The following is a 21,758-nucleotide window of genomic DNA, read 5'->3' on the forward strand; positions in this document are numbered from 1 at the left end:
CCTGGTCTTCACCTTCAGCGAGCTCGTACTGCAATGGGGAGACAGGAACACAGCCAACTCCAACTAGAGTTCAAGGGCTGAAATAGATATTTAAGTAAAGGAGTACAGTTGATGGAGCAGTGAATTCTGACTGGGGAAATCTGGGAAGGGCTCTGGGAGGATTTGAGTTAGTCTGTAAAGATGATCAGAATTTTTGACATTTAGAAAAATCTGTGGTGAGGATAAATGTTTCAATTATTTCTTACTCTGGGCAAACTCTGTTATGTTCACTCTTTTGAAATTGATTGTAAAATCTTTAGAAGCACTGAAGAAAAATTGGAGATGGTGAAAAAATCTCTGATATTGGTGGGTGTTTGTGGGTCTGAAAGGTTTTGCCATGTGATTATTGAGCACAGCCAACTGTGTAACCCCAGACGCTTCTAAACCAGTAAGAGTCAGCCGAAGCTGAAGGAGGAGTTGAGGAGAAATAGGAAGAACAGAAAAGGTGTTTCATTAAAATCGCTCCTCCTATCCTGATATTAATCACACTGGTTGGAATTGTCTATTCGTTTGGCATATCTCCTACTGCAGCATAAGCCCTGATTATTCTTGTTTTCACTGTTTTTTATCCGTCTCTTAGCACGGGGCTTGACACAGGGTGCCCCGCGGTAAATATTTGCTGAATTCACGAATTGACTGCAAGGCGTCTTTGCGTGACTCCCAGTTCTTGTGCTGCAATAGTGTTTTGTTTTGTTTTTGCTGTTGCTACATAAAATTACATCAGTTAGGTTTTAAGGTAGGCACTGGAAAGAAACCTTATTGTCAGAGCTGTAATTCAGAGTCAGATGTACCTGGGTTTTAGGTGGACCAACCAATCGGATGACCCAGGGCAGAGTACTTTCTGAGCCTCGGTTTCCTCACTTGTAAAATGAGGGTCTGCATACCTATCCGTGGCATTGTTCTTCATATTAATTGCAGTGATACATAAAGTGCTGAGTGCAGTGCCCTGGCAGAGTATGTAGGGACATATTAGCTCTCGTATGTCCCTTCCTGGTACATATTAGCTCTCTTTTCCAGAGTAAGATTAAGTTGTACATGGTTAGAATTTTAGTTGGTGCTCATATAGCACCTAACGAGCCCTTTGCACGTAACAATGCTGAGAGCGTAAAAGGAGGTCTCTCACTTGTTAAGGTAGCAAATAGGCTGAGGCTTGTGTGAAAGGTTGGGTTGGAATCCTCTCCCCCAGCCCCTTAAACTTCCTAAAGTCTCCTCTCACCCAGCTGCCATCTTTTGTGTGAAGCCACAGTGTTATCACTTGTCACACCTCCTCCTCCTTTTTCCTAAAATCTGGAGTGGTCAGGTGGCCTGCATGTACTAAGGGGGTGAAGGAGGAGCGAGGAAGTTTGAAAGGAAGGGAACTGTGCAGACAGGAGACCTGAGGAGTCCCAGGAGAAACACGCTGCATATCAGGACCAAAAACCAAAACACGGGGTGATTCAGTCTGCTCAAGTCAATGATGTGTTTTGTCTTCTGAAGGGACTGTCCCCTCCTGCAGGGCTGGGGAAGGGGAATCTCTGAATGGGATGACACTGTGTGAACTGCTTACCAGTTGCCGTATCTTTAGCATCATTTGAAAACGGTAGTCAGGCTGGGCAAAGAGGTCTCTTTTGGGTCCTAGTATTGAGAATGTCTGGCCTTGACTTAATTAACTTTCTAATTAAACATTGTGAAATGTATTCAGTGCACATTGTTTCTTTGTTCCCTGTCAGTGTTTGGTATAGATTCTAGATGTGTAATAGTGTCATGGTAATTAGTTAAATTTTCTGCCTAGATGAGGTGGCCCTTTGCTTTTATGGGTCTTTTTGGGAGCTGAACTCCTTGGGTTTCCAAACAAATCATCATGCACATCTGTCATCCGCCAGGCACTCTTCTAGGGTCATATTAGGTCAGGGTCTTTGGTAAGACCTCTGTCTATACTTGTCACCAGGGCTGGCTTCGCGGACATGTGACCTGCAGTCAGAAGTGCCCCACACTTGGTCGAATGCTCTGCTGTTGCTGTCTTGAAATTTTTAATACATTTGAGCAAGAGGCCCTGCATTTTTATTAGGCACCAGGCCCCACAGATTCTGTAGCTGGTCCTGCTTTGTCACTGACTTTCTCTGTACAGGTGGGTGTATGTCTGGGGAGCGTTTGGTTGGAACCAAGGTTATAGAAAACCGTATGAAAGCTCATCAAAGACCGATGTTCAGGTTTTAATGGAAAAAATATTGATATATGTCTGACTCTAATGCCATGTCATTAATAGAATTTCTTGAAATTTTTAACAAGTTTCTACTTATACACAATATTGAATCTTTGGATAACTCATTTAACTTCATGAAATAGATTCACTTTTTTTTTTAATCAATATTTTTACATAGAGGCATTTACTTCCATATTATCTTTTTCATGTTGCATATCTTATTTCTCCAATCTCAATGAAACCTCTTTTGTATTTTATCAAATACATTGGTCATATTTTTATAGTATAAACGCTTGTTTTCATGAATTATGAATTGTTGCATTTAAAACTATAACTCATGTGTTTTAAAATTAAAAATTTTTTAAATTAAAAAGTGTTATTCAGGGCTTGCCTGGTGGCGCAGTGGGTGAGAGTCTGCCTGCCAGTGCAGGGGACACGGGTTCGAGCCCTGGTCTGGGAAGATCCCACATGCCGCAGAGCAACTAGGCCCGTGAGCCACAATTACTGAGCCTGCGCGTCTGGAGCCTGTGCTCCGCAACAAGAGAGGCCGCGATAATGAGAGGCCCGCGCATCGCGATGAAGAGTGGACCCCACTTGCCACAACTAGAGAAAGCCCTTGCACAGAAACGAAGACCCAACACAGCCATAAATAAATTTAAAAAAAAAAAATTAAAAAAAAAAAAAGTGTTATCCAACAGCTAGTTTTCTATATTATTAGTGCTTATCTGTAAATACTTCTTTGTGCTGGCCAATCAGGTATTATGATTGACCCAAAATAATCATATACAGATTTCTCATTTTCAAAAATAATAAAGTATATTTAATGTTAGAGGTGGAAAAATTCTGTATATATGAATGTCCTGGTGGGAAAAACTTATTTCTGAGAGGGAAATGAAAATTGGTGGAAAATTAAAAAATATGTAGCAACCTTTATAATCTACTGAGTAGAACTTTTTATGTGTGATTTAATTTACCCATAAAATTATCCTGTTTAGGCTGTCGAGGGATATGAACATTTAGAAAAAAGCAGGTAGTAAAGTTTTTTTTTTTTTTTTGGCCACGCTGTGCGCATGCGGGATTTTAGTTCCCCAACCAGGGATTGAACCCGTGTCCCCTGCAGTGCAAGTGCGGAGTCTTAACCACTGGACCGCCAGGGAAGTCCCTTTTATTTTTTTTTAATTAATTAGTTAATTTAAAAAAATTTTTGAGGCATGATGAAGGAGAAATTTTAAATGCTAAAAAGCAATAGCAAAACTCTTTTACTTTACTGTATATAGATATGCCAGAGGAATTTACACTTTGGTTTCAGCAATAATTATTTTGTGGGCCAGTTAAAAAATGTTAACATTCAATCTACACAGAGAAAAAAATGTATAGTCCCTTTGAGCTTTGAACATCAGTTACGTAGAGTAGATGTTTAGAGTGTCATTTACGACATTTTTGTTTTAGGATGCTACCATATGACAGCATATATATGTTTATGTTTGGTGAACATTAATTAATTAATTAGCTTTCCACTTTTATGTTAGTTAACCTTTTAGTTATGATAAATACAGACCAGGCATCATTTCCGTGGAGTTTCATCACAGGAGTGCCCAATTTTTTTTTCCTTCAAGGCCAACTTGGGGCAGATGGGTTGGTCATCTGCAAGGGCTTTTGTGTGTTTGTTCTTTTTTACTTTGTATAAATGTCCTCACACTCAAATAGTTTGGTGGTTTCTGGTCTAGGGAAATACAGATAAAGCAGTCTTTTGCCTTGAGATGTTATGATTAGAATGGCTTGTGAGTGGGAGATTTTAGTGAATGCCAAGTGGAAAATATACTTGTGAAAGTGTCCCATTAGATACCTCTTAGTCTTTTTTTTTTTTTTAACGGTAAGTTTTTTAAAGTAAATTTGTTTATTTATTTATTTATTTTTGGCTGCGTTGGGTCTTCGTTGCTGTGTGCGGGCTTTCTCTAGTTGTGGCGAGTGGGGGCTACTCTTTGTTGCGGTGCGCAGGCTTCTCATTGTGGTGGCTTCTCTTGTTGCGGAGCATGGGCTCTAGGCGCACGGACTTTGGTAGTTGTGGCACGCAGGCTCAGTAGTTGTGGCTCCCGGGCTCTAGAGCGCAGGCTCAGTAGTTGTGGTGCACGGGCTTAGCTGCTCCGTGGCATGTGGGATCTTCCTGGACCAGGGCTCGAACCCGTGTCCCCCGCATTGGCAGGCGGATTCTCAACCGCTGCACCACCAGGGAAGTCCCTCTTTGTCTTTCTTGATGTTAATGTGGACAGGTAACAAAGCACGTTGACCCGAACTGGAATGAGATGGTTATATGAAAGTATTGCCATTTCTGTTTTTAAAAAGGGCTGAGTGGCATCTGGGATGATGCTTAACCTGTAGGAGGAACTTAAACATTAATGATCCGTGTTAGGAAGGAAACCTTTATTCATATCAAGAATATGATGGACAGGAAATGGCCAGAAGTCAGTGTTTTCTCCCTCTGAAAGAGCCCGCTTTCCCCAACCCTGCTATATAGATGTGCTAGAATATTGGCTTTGGAGTGTTCAGAGTTGGTGTGAATGTAGAACTTTGGTAGAGATTAGAGAAAACGCGCAAACCCTGCCCCAGAAGAATTTACACTTTTGTTTCAGCAATAATTATTTTGTGAGTCAATTTAAAAAACTCTTTCCACATAGCTGGGCTTCAGGAAATTCTTTAAAATGTTTAATATTGCCTGTTTCACTCGATCATTCTTAAGTGACCAGGAACCATTCTGTGAGAGAGCGTCAGAAGTAGCTGCTATTTGGTCTGTAGGCTCATCTCGTCTATCTAAGGGCCACCAGGGAAGCCCTGTAAGAATCATTTTTAAAAAATCAGATCTGGTTAAAATGATCCTACCCTCAGGATGTTTCTCTGCTGTAAAATGTTAGGCTCTTGACTCTAGTGGTTCCTCCTGGTTTCACAGTCAGCTAATAGATCCGATGTTTTTCACAGATCTGATGTAGCTGTGCTGTTTATTCATACCGTTTGGGTGAAACAGAGCCCTGAGCCAAAGGAAAACAGCATCTGAGCCTAAAAGGGAGGTGGACAGAACAAAAGGATGGCGGAAACTTGGAGGCTGAAGCTACAAAAAAACAATGACTGTTTACTGTGTGTCAGGTGGGCGCTTGGTTTGTTCAGAAGATATCTACCGAGTGCTCTCTGCTGTAGGCGTTGCTGTCATTGCTTGGGCTGTGGCGGTGAGCACGGTAGGCCAGGTCCCTGCTCTCCTTGTGTGGCGCTGTGGGGAGGTAGGCCACACGCCCATAAAGAGAGACCAGCCCAGGTAATGTGTTGCGTTACCTTTATCTCTGATGACTGTCTTGCAAGATGAGTGATATTTATATCACCTGCTTCCAAATGGGGAAACCAAGACCAAGAGAGGTAACACGGCTGGAAATGGGTACAGCTGGGGTTTTGACCCAGAGCTGGCCCCGGGAGAGCTCGTCCCGTTGAAGGCTGTGAAGACGGGGCCTGGAGCAGCAATCGCTCACCCACTGCACTCGGTCTCTTGTTTTACTTTCTCATTTTTTTCCGCCTTGTTTTACTTTCAAGTGGAATGCTTTTTTAAAAAAATTGCTCTAATATCAAATGTTGATGAAGAGTCTAGAATAAGTATTGTTATAAGCCATTTATTATTTTAATTTGAAGTAATACTATTAATTAATATTTTCAGTGTTACAGGGTGGCTCAAGAAAGTACGTTGGATAATCAGGCAGGTTATGCCTTTGGTTCTTAGCCCTCGGCCTCTGGCAGAACGTGCTTGGGCACATACCTAACACATACCCAGGGTTCTCCATACTATTGATCAGATGCAGAAAATATTGACATCAGTCATTTTTGTTGGACTTTATAAAACTCCATGTAATGAAAAACCATGTAATCACTGCCTGTCATTGGAGAATTATTAAGGGTCAAACCTTTTTTCTCCTAAGACAAAACAGTTTATAGTCTCTTTTCTAATGACAATAAAATCATTTCTTTGTCATGAGCCAGACTGTGGGGTTGGTCGTTAGGCTAGTTACGTAGGTGTGAGTGTCCTATGTAAAGCAGCCAGGGTAGTAGAGTTCAAAAGACAGTTAGTTTGAAAATTGTGTATTTTGCCAGTGACTGCTGGAACTTGGCCTCTGTAAGAATTTTGTGCTTTATTTTTGAGAGATTTACTCAACTAGAAAAGTACTCATGGAGGAAGTCGAATAACTTACCTTGTCTGCATTCCTTTCGCAGGGAAGGGAAGGGGAGCCTGGCAAGCAGCTGAGTGGATGTGGGTAAAGACAGGCGCTGGAATAGAGGGGGCACCGGCCCCGGGGCGCCAAACACAGGACAGCCAGATGGATAGCGAGTGACCACGAAATGGTCGTGTCCAAACCAGGACTCTTCCGAGAGTGAAAGGGGCTCTGTTAAAATTAGACAGGAGCACCTGGAGTGCCCTGCTGGGATCCATGGTCCCCCTGCTGTATGCGACACGTTTGGGCTGGGGAGGAGTGTTTGGGAAAAGCACTGATGCTTTAAGGTTTTGATTTGGGAGTCAGTCGTGAACATGGGCATCTTATCCTTTGGAGAGGAAATGCAGCAGAGAAAGCAGGCTTCTTGTAGCTTTGAGTAAACATTTATTGAGTTGGGTGGGTAATCTGGAAAGTGAAGCAGAAAATGATTGGAAAACAGATTGCAGAGGTGACATTGCTGGTCTACTGTCGTCTCTCTCTGCTGTGCTTTGTGTGTCCTGTGGCAGGTTTCAGCTGATTGGAGGGCTTGGTCCTTTATTTGGAGTATGGGATCTGGGCTCGTTGAGCTGTTAAATTCATGTGTTAAAATTTACGGTGCACAGTCACAGGAATGTGACCAGCTGTCTGTTCCTTTCTTCTGATACCTCCCTTTTATGACTTGCTATTAAAGGAAGGGTAGAGAACTGCAAATTCTACAATTAAATGTACTTTAGGTTCATTGGATTATGAGGCAAAAATAAAAATAGGAAACAGACGGTAGAAGCAAAATCTTTGTTCAGAATCTCACCATCCAGGGATACCTGTAGTTTACATTTTGGTGTATATACTTTCTTCCACTATTTTTTTCTAGGTTAGGTATTTTCCCCCCACAACTAAATCTTCTAACATATGATTTTTTTTTTTGTCCCTCTAGAGTCATAGATTTTTGGAAATTGATTTTAGAAAATTTTCTAACCTACCCTCTTCGTTTAAAATTTTTTTTTTCTAATTATAAATTCAGTAGTATAGATTCACTGAATTCTGCATGATTCATTGTCGAAGACTTCCATAATCAGGAATAAAGGGAAAAGCAAGAATTACCTGTAAACCTGTTATCCAGAGAGAACCATTGTTAATTTGTGAGGGGGGGAGATTACCTTCCCAGATTTTCTCAGTGTGTATATACTTCGCATACTCTGCTGTTTCCTACCTTTGTACCTCTGCTCTATCTGGTGGCGTCCTCCCTCTTGAACACTACAAGTTTTGATTAAAAAAATGTCCAGTTCACTCTGGTTTGAAAAACAAGGTGCCACCTCTAGTCCTGCATTCCCCTCTTGCTGTCACTTGATCCCTTGGCTCTACTTTCACAGACTAGGCTCTTACAAGGGTAGATCTCTTATCCCCACTCATTTTTCAGTCCCCCGTCCTTCCCTGTGCTTTTTGGGGAGGCTTTTTCCTTCATCTTTCCACTTAGATTGCTCTTGCTAAGACCACCTGATTGACAAATCCCTTGGCACTTTTCAGAATGTGTTATTTAACCTCTCTTTGGATTTTGACCATGGTGACCACTTCTTTTTTTCAAAGTCTCTTCCTTTGGATATCATGGGGATACAGCTTTTCTTGATTTCTTTCTTTCTTTTCTATCTCCATCACAGACTGCTCTTTCCTGTATACCTTAAATGATGATGTTTCTCAGGATTCTACTCTCAAATCCCTTCATTCCCTACCTTCAAGGTATATCTGTTGAATGCATGAATGCCTGCACGAATGAATACCCTTTTACTGGGCCTTCACTTATTTATTCTCCAGGTACTTATTTAGTGCTCCTGTGGTCCATGCTCGATTCTGCAGTCCTCAGGAGATGGATGTGAACTAGATAGCAAATTTCTGCTCTGGTACCTAGAGTTATCTACCATGTAAATAGTGGTACTGATGCCCTGCAAGTTCATATCTCCTGCTTGCGATCTGGACCCAAATCTCCCAGCTGCCCCATCCTGGCGGACAGTGAGGGTGCGTGTCTTCTCAGCAGCTACACTTCTACACACAGCTGTGCTTTGGGGTATCACTGGGGGGCCACTGAAACTTGCTTCCACTCAGTGCTCACCAGGAGTTCTGTTGAGGGCACATGTTTATGGGGGATCGAGTGAAGGATACGCAGCCCATTCATTCCCTGAGAGAGTGATTTTTAATCTGTTTTGAGTCAGGGACCTCTTTACAAATCTTATGAAAACTGGAGATCCTCGTGACCCTCAGGTTTTGAATCCCTGCCCTTAGTACTCTAAAGTCGATCCGAAAATCAAGCCATGCCACAAAGGTGAGGCAAGGCACTCCTTCCTCATTTGGGCCACTCTAAAATTGATTGCTTCCTCTGAATCATATTTTGGCATTAGCGTCTGCCGATACTGAATATGTGATGTGTGTTGTCACTCACATACTGTGTTGGTAAACTACATGCGTAATGTGTACTAATCTCCCTTCTGGCTTTATCTGATTCTTTCTGTCATCATCTTATTTCTGTCCTAGTTTCCTTATCTATCAATATTTGATTTTAACTTAATTTAGGTAAGTTAAATTAAAAATGTATTTTATGTGTTTTTTTGTTAATCAGTTTTCAATCCTTGTTAGAACAAGGAAATGATAACCATAAATAAAACAAATGTCAGCTGCCTATAGGGCATTTCTGTTTGGATATTCTTACAGGCATCTCATACCCAGTAGTCTAACCATAACTCATCTTCTCTTCTTAAAAACTCCTCCCTCTGTATTCTCAGTTTTAGGAATTTTACCATCCACTTAGGTATCCTGGCCCGAAATCTAGACTCTCCACCCTTCCTCACATCTCACTTCCAAAATAATGACTGAGTTCTGTTGATTATACACATTAAATATCCCTGGAACTGTCCCTTGCAGCGTCCCCTTTGCCCAGGCTCGATTTGTCCTGCCTGAGTCCATTCTCCGCATGGTAACTAGAGTGATGTGTTTTAAAAAATAAATCTGACCCAATCTCTCCTTCAAAATCTCTTCCTTGCCGTCATGAAAAAGTTCAGTCTTCGGATGGTATTCAGAGCTCACCATGGGCTTGCCCCAGCCTGTCTTTCCTGCCTTGTGTCTTGCTTTGGCCATTCACATGCATCCTTAACAAGCAACCCAGAATTCCCTAAACACTGTGTGTTCTCACAGAACCTCCCCACCTTTGCCAGTGCTCCTCTGTGTCCCTTTGCTTGCTGAGTCCTGCCTGTCCTGAGGAAGAAACTCTAGTCAGGTAACGTGCACAGCGTTTGTTATGTTGTAGAATTTGTATGTTGCTTGATTTTCAAAATTACTCTTTGGGCTGATTCAGAAATGACTTACTATAGTTAGCGAAAGTGATTTTGAGTCCTGAAAACCTAATAGTGAAAAAAGCCAGGTGTTATTCTGTGCACGAACTATTGATCATGTCTTTGGGGAATTGAGTATTTATAAACATGTACACAGTAAGTAATACAGCAGCTTATCCAGCTTAAGCAAAAAATGGGATTTATTTTAAGGATAACAGGGGTCCTCCTTCTGAACCCAGGGACAGAAAGATAGCTGGGTCACGGGAAGGAACTGGAACCTGGAATCCGAACGCTGCCAGGGCTTCCTTTGTCTTGGGTTCCTGCTTCATTGTAATCGCCCCTTGTACACACTGTGTATTGCCTTCCCTCTGTCTCACTGTCTCATACTCATGGGCAACACTGGCTGCTCCAACTTCATGCCTACTGTGTGCAACTGAACACAGCTAGAGAAAGGCCAAGCCGGGTGGGCTGGTAGGTGTAATTTTTTCTCTCAAGTTTTTATTCTGAAAATGTTCAAATCTGCACAAAGATCGATCGAGTCACCTGGATGGAATCATCGTGTGTTAGCGTTGCCTTTTTCCCTATTCACTTAGTATGTAAGTGTGTGTGTGTGTTTGTGTGTGTGCATGTAAACATACGTATGTAAACCTACATGTTGGTTTTGACTGAACTGTTTGAAAGTACAGAGAACCATAAAGCAGAGATGGGGGACAGGAGGTGGCCAGGGAAGGCCTCACTGAGAAGGTAGCATTTGAGCAAAGACCTGAGGAGGGGATGCTGGGCAGTTGTCTTAGAGAGGAATGTGCTAGGGAGAAAGAGGCAGCAGTACAGGAAGTGACCCCTAACACCTGGACAGTGTGTTGCTGAAGAAAAAAGAGCCTCTGCTGCACTAGACTGTTTTACTGTCAAGATATCCCCTGCCCCTTCCTGGCGGAAGGTTATGCTTCTCAGCCCCACTGGCTGTAGGCGTGGCCATGTGACTTGTTTGGGCCAATGAGATGTGAGCAGAAATGAATAGGTCCCTTCTGGGCCTGTACCCAGTGTGCACGGCCCTCTCCCTTTGCCTTGACAAGTGGGAGTGTTCCCTGTAGAGGCTACTTTGTCATCCTGGGTCCTTGGAGTGAGGACGATTTGGAGCAGAGCAGCACTTGCATCTGAATGTTTTCAGATTTTATAGACATAGTAGGAAATAATAATAGTTTCATTCTCTTCGTCAGAAATTGTGTGAAAGGAGAAGGAAGATGGGCAAAACTAGAAATTTATTATGAATCATTGCCATTTTCATTTGCACTAATACCTATTGTAATGTAAGTATACCCAAATGGAATCACAGTGTGTGCCCTTTTGCAACCTGCTTTTTCAATTCAATTAAAAAAAATACTGTGGTAAAATACATATAACATAAAAATACACCTTTTAAGAGCAGGAGATATCGAAGTGAATAGGAAACACATTGTTTTCTTTAAAAGATACGGCATGGGGCTTCCCTGGTGGCGCAGTGGTTAAGAATCCACCTGCCAATGTAGGGAACCAAGGGTTCGAGCCCTGGTCTGGGAAGATACCACATACCACGGAGCAACTAAGCCCGTGTGCCACAACTACTGAGCCTGCACTCTAGCGCCCGCGAGCCACAACTACTGAGCCCACATGCCACAACTACTGAAGCCCGCGTGCCTAGAGCCCGTGCTCTGCAACAAGAGAAGCCACCTCAATGAGAAGCCTGCGCACCACCATGAAGAGTAGCCCCTGCTCGCCGCAACTAGAGAAAGCCCGAGCGCAGCAACGAAGACCCAACGTAGCCAAAAATAAATAAAATAAATAAATTAAAAAAAAGATACGGCATGACTAAGCTCCGTATGTATGTATTATATATGTATGTGTGTATGTGTAACCTCCCTATGAAGTGATAATGGATGCCCCAAACATCCATTATCAAAGGAGAAGAGGGGACTTACCAGGTGGCGCAGGGGTTAAGAATCCGCCTGCCGGGCTTCTCTGGTGGCGCAGTGGTTGAGAATCTGCCTGCCAATGCAGGGGATACGGGTTCGAGCCCTGGTCTGGGAAGATCCCACATGCCGCGGAGCGACTAGGCCCGTGAGCCACAGTTACTGAGCCTGCGCGTCTGAAGCCTGTGCTCCGCAACAAGAGAGGCCGCGATAGTGAGAGGCCCGCGCACCACAATGAAGAGTAGCCCCTGCTCGCTGCAACTAGAGAAAGCCCGCGCACAGCAAAGAAGACCCAATGCAGCCAAAAATAAATACATAAAATTAATTTATTAAAAAAAAACAAAAGGAGAAGAGTTGCACTCTTCTCCTTTGTGTCTTTTCTACTCTCATTATATCTTGTGCAGACCTTATTTTGCTGTATCATAATTGTTGATTTTCTTCTATGTCTTTCTCCAGTGGATCTGGAAATCCTTAAGGATAGAGCTTATGACCCCAGTGTTGTCTTACTTTTAGTGCCTGCTACTGTGGCTAGTGCAAAGTAGACAAAAAAACCAACAAAGGACTGAATTTGGGGGGCAAGATTATGTTCATAAAGTGTCATTTTTTTCCTGTTTCATTTATCGATACTCTATATAAAACCAAAAAATGGAAATATTCTTTGTTTCAGAATACACAGTCATCAAAGAGGGAGTTTACTAATATTCTAATGTTGTTAGAATATAAATACAGTATCTGAAACACCAACATTCTATGCATACATTCCTTTATTCGTAACTGATAATGGACAAGCACTGTGTCATCAGGGAGGTAAGGCTGCCTCCATCTGCAAGACGCTGCAGCTTCAGAGGGGGTTTTCTTCTGTAAAAGATCAATGGGGTTTGGGTAAGATTGTACCCTCTGGAGTTAGATTGGCTACTCTTTGGCTTTCTAGCTGTGTGACCTTGAGCAAGTCACTTAGCCTCTCTGAGTTCAGCTTTCTCATCTGTAAAATGGGAAAATAAATGTACCGTCTCTTTGGATTATGAACTAAGTTTATATACGTGAAGCCCTTAGAACCAGCATTTGACACATGATAGGGGTTTGGTAAGTGTTAATGATATTAATGTTAATTATTTTTTTGTCTTAGAGTTTGCAGCAGCCTCCCTAAGTATCAATAATTGTCAGTGACTAACCTAGAAAACTTTATTATCTGAGTGCCATATTCACTTCCTCTTTGCAGGAGAGGAGATGATAGGATTGTATTGAGAAGTAAGGAGACATTTACTTGTGTTCAGTTGAAATCTTTGACTTAAATTCTTAAGTCACTTCTTGCTATAATGTCAGGATTTAAAGAAAAAGCATTTTTTCATATTTCTGGCCTCATGTATATAGGGTGACAGTGATAGACTGAGTTTAATATATTCTTTTTAAATGGGGGGGATTTAAGTGGCAAGACTTTTGGAGCTTTAAGTGAAAATTAATTTAAAATTGTGAATTTTAAAAAGGAAACTTGTGAATTTTAGATCACAGAGCTGCGGTGTTCAGATTTGAATGTATTTACTTTGAGATATATTGTTGGGCTTAGATATAGGCATATTGTGAAATTGTCATAGCGTTTTATAACTTTTAGATGTGACCAGCTATTAAAAAAGAAAATAAAACCTACAATAATAATCAAAACAGGAGATATCTCTAGAAGGACACCATCCCAAAGAGTAAATATTTGAAAGTGTTTTTCTTTATGTTGGAATTTAATATTTTAGAATTTAATAATTTGGAAAAGTAAGATGCTTTTGTAGAATGACTGTTTACTAAATTTAAAACAATGCCTTTTGGATTTATTTTTCCCCACACAAACGCTAAAAATAGGAGGAGCAATTTGGTCCATCCTGTCTTAGCTTCTGCCTCATGTCATCACAATGGCCCTTGCTGTTTTGAACAGAGGCTGTTTTGAATCTATTTTTAGTTAGTCAGAAACGTGAGGGTAGGAAATGCTGCATCAAGATAAAACAGTTTCAGGGAAACCTCTGTTTTATTTATTTTTTATCCTTTTAAAATTCTATTGTTATTATTTTGTCGGCTGAGTCGCGTGGCTTGCAAGATCTTAGTTCCCCGACCAAGGATTGAACCTGTGCCCCCTGCAGTGGAACCCAGGCCTACAGCAGTGAAAGCGCTGAGTCCTAACCACTGGACCGTCAGGGAATTCCCGGGAAACCCCTATTTTAATGTCGTTTGTGAAATAAGAACTGAAACAGTCAAGACAAGAAAAACTCTAGGAATGAGATTTCAGATCAGTATGTTTGGGTTTGAGTTGTGGTTAGGACGTAAGTTGAGGAATTGGAAGTTCCTTTTTTATGCTCTTGGTTTTTTTCTCTCTGTGACATCTAGGAAGACAGTTCTTTTTTTTTTTTTTTTATAAATTTATTTATTTATTTTATTTTTTTTATTTTTGGCTGTGTTGGGTCTTCGTTTCTGTGCGAGGGCTTTCTCTAGTTGCGGCAAGCGGGGGCCACTCTTCATCGCGGTGCGCGGGCCTCTCACTATCGCGGCCTCTCTTGTTGCGGAGCACAGGCTCCAGACGCGCAGGCTCAGTAATTGTGGCTCACGAGCCCAGCTGCTCCGTGGCATGTGGGATCTTCCCAGACCAGGGCTCGAACCCGCGTCCCCTGCATTGGCAGGCGGATTCTCAACCACTGTACCACCAGGGAAGCCCGACAGTTCTTTTTTTTTCTTAAGGATTTTCTTATTTATTTATTTATTTATTTATTTATTTATTTATTTATTTTTGGCTGTGTTGGGTCTTCGGTTCGTGCGAGGGCTTTCTCCAGTTGCGGCAAGCGGGGGCCACTCTTCATCGCGGTGCGGGGACCGCTCTTCATCGCGGTGCGCGGGCCTTTCTCTATCGCGGCCCCTCCCGTCGCGGGGCACAGGCTCCAGACGCGCAGGCTCAGCAATTGTGGCTCACGGGCCCAGCTGCTCCGTGGCATGTGGGATCTTCCCAGACCAGGGCTCGAACCCGTGTCCCCTGCATTAGCAGGCAGATTCTCAACCACTGCGCCACCAGGGAAGCCCCCGACAGTTCTTTTAAAAAGGACTTCCAAAAAAAAAAAAAAGGACTTCCGCTTAACTTAAAAGACATTCTACCAGTCTTACCTGCTTATGTATAGAGTAGGCAAAGAGAAAAACGTTTAATAATATTTTGGTGTGTCGGGACTATTTTTAGTTTGTGTCTCATACGTTCTGCTTGTGATGAAAGTGAGGTCACGTCTCTTAGTCAAATTAATTAGGTAGGCCTTCATACTTGGGATTGCTCAAAGCCATTCTCTTGGGAGTCTCCAGTCCAGAAATTCCCAGGGTCCTCAGGCTGCTAAGCCGGTTCAAAGCCACCACCATGGTGGAAAGTGGTCCGTCCACTGAAGGGCACCGTCTTCTACTGAGAGCATTGCAGTGGGGCCGCCCCGAGCGCTGCCCCATCCATGGCTGTTTCTTCCCTTCCCAGCAGGTTTTTAAGATGGGGGCTCAGGACAGGTTCTGCCAGTCTCCTCCTACCAGCTCATGTTATGCGTGGACCTGTCTCTTTTCCTTACTCCACTCCTCCATCTCCCTTCCTGGTCCACAGTATATTTCACAAAGTCTTGATTCTTCTTCTTGTTTTTAAACCTGTGTTTGTGGAGTGGTGGTGGGGAGGGACTGGGGAATACCAGCACGGTGGAAATCTTTCTTCTTGGAAAATTTCCTTCAAGCCCGTATTGCAGTGAGTCAGGACATTTATTCTATGTTTATATCACTGAGGAGGACATCTGAATGTAACATCTCAGGCTTAACTTGGCACCCAGATTTAAAGTGGCTTCATATTTTTTTCAAAAGCAATGTGTGTGCTTTTTCAAAGGTAATATTATCATTCCCTAAACAGTAAATTTTATGTGCAATGCATTTTCTGATAGTTTTCATTTATTCTTTAATTCATTCAGCAAATATTTAAAGAGCACCTACTATGTGCCAGGCACTCTTCTAGGCACGGATGAGCCATCAGAGAAAAAACTGAGAAAAGCCCGGGCCTGAAGAAACTTAGAGTAGGGGGATGGTGAACACGCAACACACAAAGAAACATCACAGGGCTTCCCTGGTGGCGCACTGGTTAAGAATCCGCCTGCCAATGCAGGGGGCACGGGTTCGAGCCCTGGTCCGGGAAGATCCCACGTGCCGCGGAGCAACTAAGCCCATGTGCCACGACTACTGAGCCTGCGCTCTAGAGCCCGTGAGCCACAACTACTGAGCCCTGAGCCACAACTACTGAGCCCGCATGTCACAACTACTGAAGCCCACGTGCCTAGAGCCCGTGCTCCGCAAAAAAAAAGAGAAGGCACTGCAATGAGAAGCCCGCGCGCCTCAACGAAGAGTAGCCCCTGCTCACCGCAACTAGAGAAAGCCCAGCAACGCACAGCAACGAAGACCCAATGCAGCTAAAAAATAAATTAATTAATTAATTAATTTAAAAAAAAGAAGCATCACATATGTAGTAGGTCAGGTAAGAGCTGTGAACATAAAATGAATTAGAGAACAGGGCAAAGTGGTAGTTTTCCCACAATTCTCTGAGGAAGGCACTGTTTATCCCCATTGTACAGATTTGGAACTGGAAGCCCAGAGAGGTTAGGCGACTTGTCGTGAGCCTACCTAGGTACTGAGATAGTAGTAAAGGTTGCATTTGAATTTCAAGTCAAGCACGGGTAAGTTTAGCTGCCTCTAAAGTAATGAAACTTAACTTCTAGCAAATCCCCAAATGCTGGTTTCCTTGAAAATTTAAAGTCTCTTCTGTTGTACTGGTGTGTATATACAAACACATTTAAAAATGAAAATACTGCCTTAATTTCAGTATCAGGTGGTAAGCACAGTGTTTGTGTAAGGTATTTTAATTTACACTAAATCTTAAAAAATGGAGAGTCCTCATAAAGACTGTAGCATTTCCAGTGGGCCTTGAGGGATAAGTAGGATGTATTTATTTTTTAAAATTATATCCTGTTTGAAACATGTAAAAGACTATATTTAATGTATAAGTTATGAAGAGTAATATGATGAACACCCATGAACTCACTACCCATAGTTGTAAGTGTACAACCCAATGAATTGTCACAGAGTGGACACACCTGTGAAACGAGCATCTCGTTAAAAAAGACAAAAGACCATTACCGGTGCCGGAGACGCCCGCTTATGCCTCCCCCAGCCATTCTCCCTGTACCCCCGCATCCCCTGCCAAAGGTAACCACTATCCTGACTAATGTTACAGTTTAGTTTTTCTTGTTTTTGAAATTTATCAAAATGGAATCATGCCGTCTTTGCTTCTTCATGTCTGGCTTTTTAAAAAATTTTTTTATTTTTTTAATTTATTTTTGGCCGTGTTGGGTCTTCATTACTGTGCGCGGGCTTTCTCTAGTTGCAGTGAGCGGGGGCTACTCTTCCTTGCAGTGCACGGGCTTCTCATTGCGGTGGCTTCTCTTGTTGTGGAGCACAGGCTGTAGGCACAAGGGCTTCAGTATTTGTGGTGTGCGGGCTTCAGTAGTTGTGGCGCACGGGCTTAGTTGCTCCGCGGCATGTGGGATCTTTCCGGGCCAGGGCTCGAACCCGCGTTGCCTGCAATGCCAGGCGGATTCTTCACCACTGCGCCACCAGGGAAGCCTCGTGATTTGTGTTTTTAAAGAATTACTGTGATTGCTGTGTGGAGAATGGGTTGCAGAGGAATCTAGGTGATACGTGCTTTCTTACCTTTTAGGATTTTATTCTATACTTAGATTAAAAAAACATCTCCCTAGCTCTTGGCAACCACCATTCTACTTTCTGCCTCTATGGATTTGACTAGTCTAGGTGCCTCGTGTAAGTGGAATCATACAGTATTTGTCTTTTTGTGACTACCTTATTTCACTTAGCATAAAGTGCTCGGGGCTCATCGTGTTGCAGTCAGAATTTCCTTTTTAAGGTTGAATAATACTCCATTTATGTTTAGAGCACATTTTATTTATCCATTTATCTATTGATAGACATCTGGGTTGCTTCCACCTTTTGGCTTTTGGAAATAATTTTACTATGAACATGGGTAAACAAATACATGTTTGAGTCCCTGCTTTCAGGTCTTTTGGGTATATACCTATGAATGGAATTACTGGATCATATGGTAATTCTATGTTTAATTTCTTAAGGAACTGCCATACTGTTTTCCATAGTGGCTGCACCATTTTACATTCCCACCAACAGTGTACAAGGGTTCCAGTTTCTCTACACCCTTGCTAATAGTTGTTATTTTATGGGTTTTTGTTTGTTTTTTTGATAGTAGCCATCCTAATGGGTGTGAGATATTAGCTCATTGTGGTTTTGATTTGCATTTCAGAAGTCTAAAGCTTTGAAAGTGTTTAAAGAAAGGCGGATGGGGCCTCTGCCCTCACCAGGCCAGAGTGGACCCAGGCGTATCCATTAGGAAGCTTTTGCAGAGGTCCTGGTGAGAGAGGGTGGTGGCAGAGGGGCTGAGCGGGGAGGGTGGACTCCAGCGGAAGAAACAGGACTTGGTGGTAAATTGTCTGCGTTTGAGGAGGTGAAGGGCAGCAGAGAAGCTGGGAACACAGACCCTGGGTCTCTGGCTTGGTAATTGCGTTGGGAACAGGTTGGGGGTGGTGTTTCTGGTCCATCCCCCTCTCCCCCCACCCCCCAGTGAAGTGTTCCTGAGAGAATGACTTTGTTAGCTTCTTTCAGTGAGGTGTTTTTTTTTTTAAAGACACATATTCTTTTATTTCTGTTAAACTGAATATACAATTATTGTTCCCTAGGCAGCCAACTTTTACTTATAACTACAATTTAATTTCACGTTAACAAAACACAGACAGTGAAAAGACAACTTTGTGTAGATCTAATCACAACAGTAAATAATTTATACAAGTTTTTTTTTGTGACCAAACAACTTCAGGATTTTGTATAAATTCATCGATAGATGTATTTACAGCAGGGGGGCAGGGAGGGGCTTCTGAACTTTGGGGTCAAGAATCAGGATGTTCTTGTTGTCTGAACAATAGAAGGAGCAGATTTCCAACAATGTTAGAATGACAGATAGATTCTTAGTTCAGACGAGGTCCGTCCCAGTTAACATTTGTCGTAATTTAACTTTTTCATCTAACTTATTCGTAATGGAAAGAGTGTGAGCCGCCTAGTTGGTTTGCTTCTTTGGTGCCTACTTAGGGCCAGAAGCCTTATCGTAATTGTTACATGTGCCCACTGCCTGGGAGGGCAGGTGCTCAGAGTTTATTGCCTGGTTATGAATTAATGGCTGTCAAAATGTGGGGAAAACATTTCTGTGATCCACTGGGATTTTGTGGTACATATTTGTAATCACTTGATAACTCTGAGATGTCATTATAAGGAAGAAGTTGTTGATTATATCTTTATTGAAATTAAGTAAGAAAAATCTTATCATTTTGTTCTTGAAAGTGAGAGTAAAATTTGTCCTAGTATAACTTTTGTTACTTTCACTGTTTTAGTGATTTAGGTTTATTTCATATCCTACCTACTTAATATGACCAAATGTATGTAGTTTTATTACAATAACAACAAGCTTTAGTGTGTTCAAAAGTGTTGTATGCTTATTATAAATTCACAGTGTCACTCAAGAAGATTCAATAAACAGAGGTGGTACGGTGATTAAGATGCAGGTTTTAGGGACTTCCCTGGTGGTCCAGTGGTAAGGACTCCGAGCTCTCACTGCCGAGGGCCTGGGTTCAGTCCCTGATTGGGGAACTAATATCCCACAAGCTGTGTGGTGTGGCCAAAAAAAAAAAAAAAAAAAGATTCAGTTTCTAAAATGTGAGGTGGTAGCTTATGCAAATACTGGTACACAGAGTTATCACTTGTCTCGAATGAGTACTTTTTTCTCAAGGCATATTTAGTTGTTCAGCTCTAGTATGCTTATTGATAACATTAATGTTGTTATTCTTTGGCAGAATTGTGTTTCTGCTGTTTAGTTATAAAATGCCCTTTCGCTCTCATTGTAGATCCGACGGAGGCGCCTTGCACGACTTGCTGGTGGACAGACCTCCCAGCCAACCACCCCGCTCACCTCTCCCCAAAGGGAGAACCCTCCGGGGCCTCCTATAGCAGCATCAGCCCCAGGCCCGTCCCAGAGTCTTGGTCTCAATGTCCACAACATGACCCCAGCTACCTCCCCAATAGGTGCATCAGGTAAGCCTTACCTTCACACCTGGACACATTTATAGTTCCCACAACTGTAAGCTTGCTATTACCCTTATAGTTGTGACGTTTCCACAACAACATACAATGAATTGAACAACAGGGTAAAATGAATTGAACAATTGCTGAATGGAACAGCAACTTTTTAAAATCCTGCAAGCAGTAAAGATTAAGATCATTAGAGTGTGTTTTGTTAATGTCTGTTCATTTTGATAGTGATCTGTTGAAGCTACTTGTTTTCCTTTCTATAACTTTCATCTTTTTTTTCAAACAGGGTCAGGTCTTTATCTCTGATGGCAAGGAGATTAAGACTAAATTTGGTTCTGCTGATTTCATGAGTTTGGTTGATGCTTTTTTATTTATTTATTTATTTATTTATTTATTTATTTATTTATTTATTTATTTATTTATTTTTGGCTGTGTTGGGTCTTCGGTTCGTGCGAGGGCTTTCTCTGGTTACGGCAAGTGGGGGCCACTCTTCATCGCGGTGCGGGGACCGCTCTTCATCGCGGTGCGCGGGCCTTTCACTATCGCGGCCCCTCCCGTTGCGGGGCACAGGCTCCAGACGCGCAGGCTCAGTAGCTGTGGCTCACGGGCCCAGTTGCTCCGTGGCATGTGGGATCTTCCCAGACCAGGGCTCGAACCCGTGTCCCCTGCATTAGCAGGCAGATTCTCAACCACTGCGCCACCAGGGAAGCCCCGATGCTTTTTTTTTAAGATAAAATAATCTGAAAATGCAAGATTGAACTAATGGTCAAAATGACAAGCCTCTGATTATGGATTTCCTTGTCTTCATTCTGCATTGCCATAGAACTCTCTAAAATTTCAGGGTATAAAAGTTCCCCTGATGTGATGTTTTCTATCTGTCTCATTGACAATTGTTTAACTATCGTAAAGGTTTATTTCTTTATAATTAATGAGCTCATAGTTGATATCCAGGACTATCTTTGGTGGGAAATACTGATATTGACTCATACTGTATGTTTGAAAATATCTGTCTTTTCACTAAGTGAACTTTTCTATCAAGCATAATCATTATTACCATTATAATTATTTTAATAATTAAGATTTTAATTAGGGAAATGCAGATGCTAAGAGACCTGCGTTGATCATCATATCACCTAATAATGAAATATATGATTGTCAGCTCTGCAGTCATTTCATGCACTCTCCCTTTGTCACCTCGGAATAATCTGTCTTCATGGTCTAGGATAACTTGTCAATTTAGAGTATCTGCAGAGTTTGTTACTGTAACTCTTGTTAGGCATCATTGTAGGCTTCTCCCCATGCAAATATAAATGCGTCTACATAAATCTGTTAATTATACATATGTTCCCATATCTCTTCCCTCTTGCATCTCCCTCCCTCCCACATATGTATAACTGATTCACTTTGTTATAAAGCAGAAATCAACACACCACTGTAAAACAATTATACTCCAATAAAGATGTTAAAAAAAAAATCTGTTAATTATAAAAGTGAGAGAGGTTCAGGCCAAAACACCAGTTAGTAGTAAACTACACCTGTGCCTGAAACGTTTCCTGTGTACACTGCTTGGAGAAGGCGTGATGGTCTTCTAACAGGAGATGGGTTCAGGATTCCAATTGTGTTTTCTTCTTTTCCTCGGAAGCTGTGCTACCGGCAGTGCTGCTTGTCTCACTGTGATTAGACCCCGCCGGAATGCTGGAAATTGTCCAGGGAAGAGCTAGTGGCATGGGGAGGGGCTTAAAGTTTCACTGCATCAGCAAAGGTCAGGCAGGAGACCCAGAACTCTGCCTGCTCCTGCCAAGCTCCTCCACCCTCCCAGCCACAGCACGGCGTCTCTTTGGGACCACCAGGAATAATCTCG

General features: G+C 42.3%; 1 protein-coding gene across 2 annotated transcripts in view; it reads left to right on the forward strand.

Annotated features, from left to right (window-relative positions):
• The window catches only part of UBE4B (ubiquitination factor E4B), a 114,013-nt gene that overhangs the window by 10,892 nt on the left and 81,363 nt on the right, over nt 1-21,758 (forward strand). For both annotated transcript variants that reach the window (XM_057547712.1, XM_007170019.3), the window contains exon 2: nt 19,714-19,900. In XM_057547712.1, coding sequence (XP_057403695.1) covers nt 19,714-19,900 — 187 coding nt within the window. The remainder of the gene's footprint in view (nt 1-19,713; nt 19,901-21,758) is intronic.

This window comes from Balaenoptera acutorostrata, chromosome 1 (assembly GCF_949987535.1).
Source record: "Balaenoptera acutorostrata chromosome 1, mBalAcu1.1, whole genome shotgun sequence".
NCBI classification, from domain to species: domain Eukaryota; kingdom Metazoa; phylum Chordata; class Mammalia; order Artiodactyla; family Balaenopteridae; genus Balaenoptera; species Balaenoptera acutorostrata.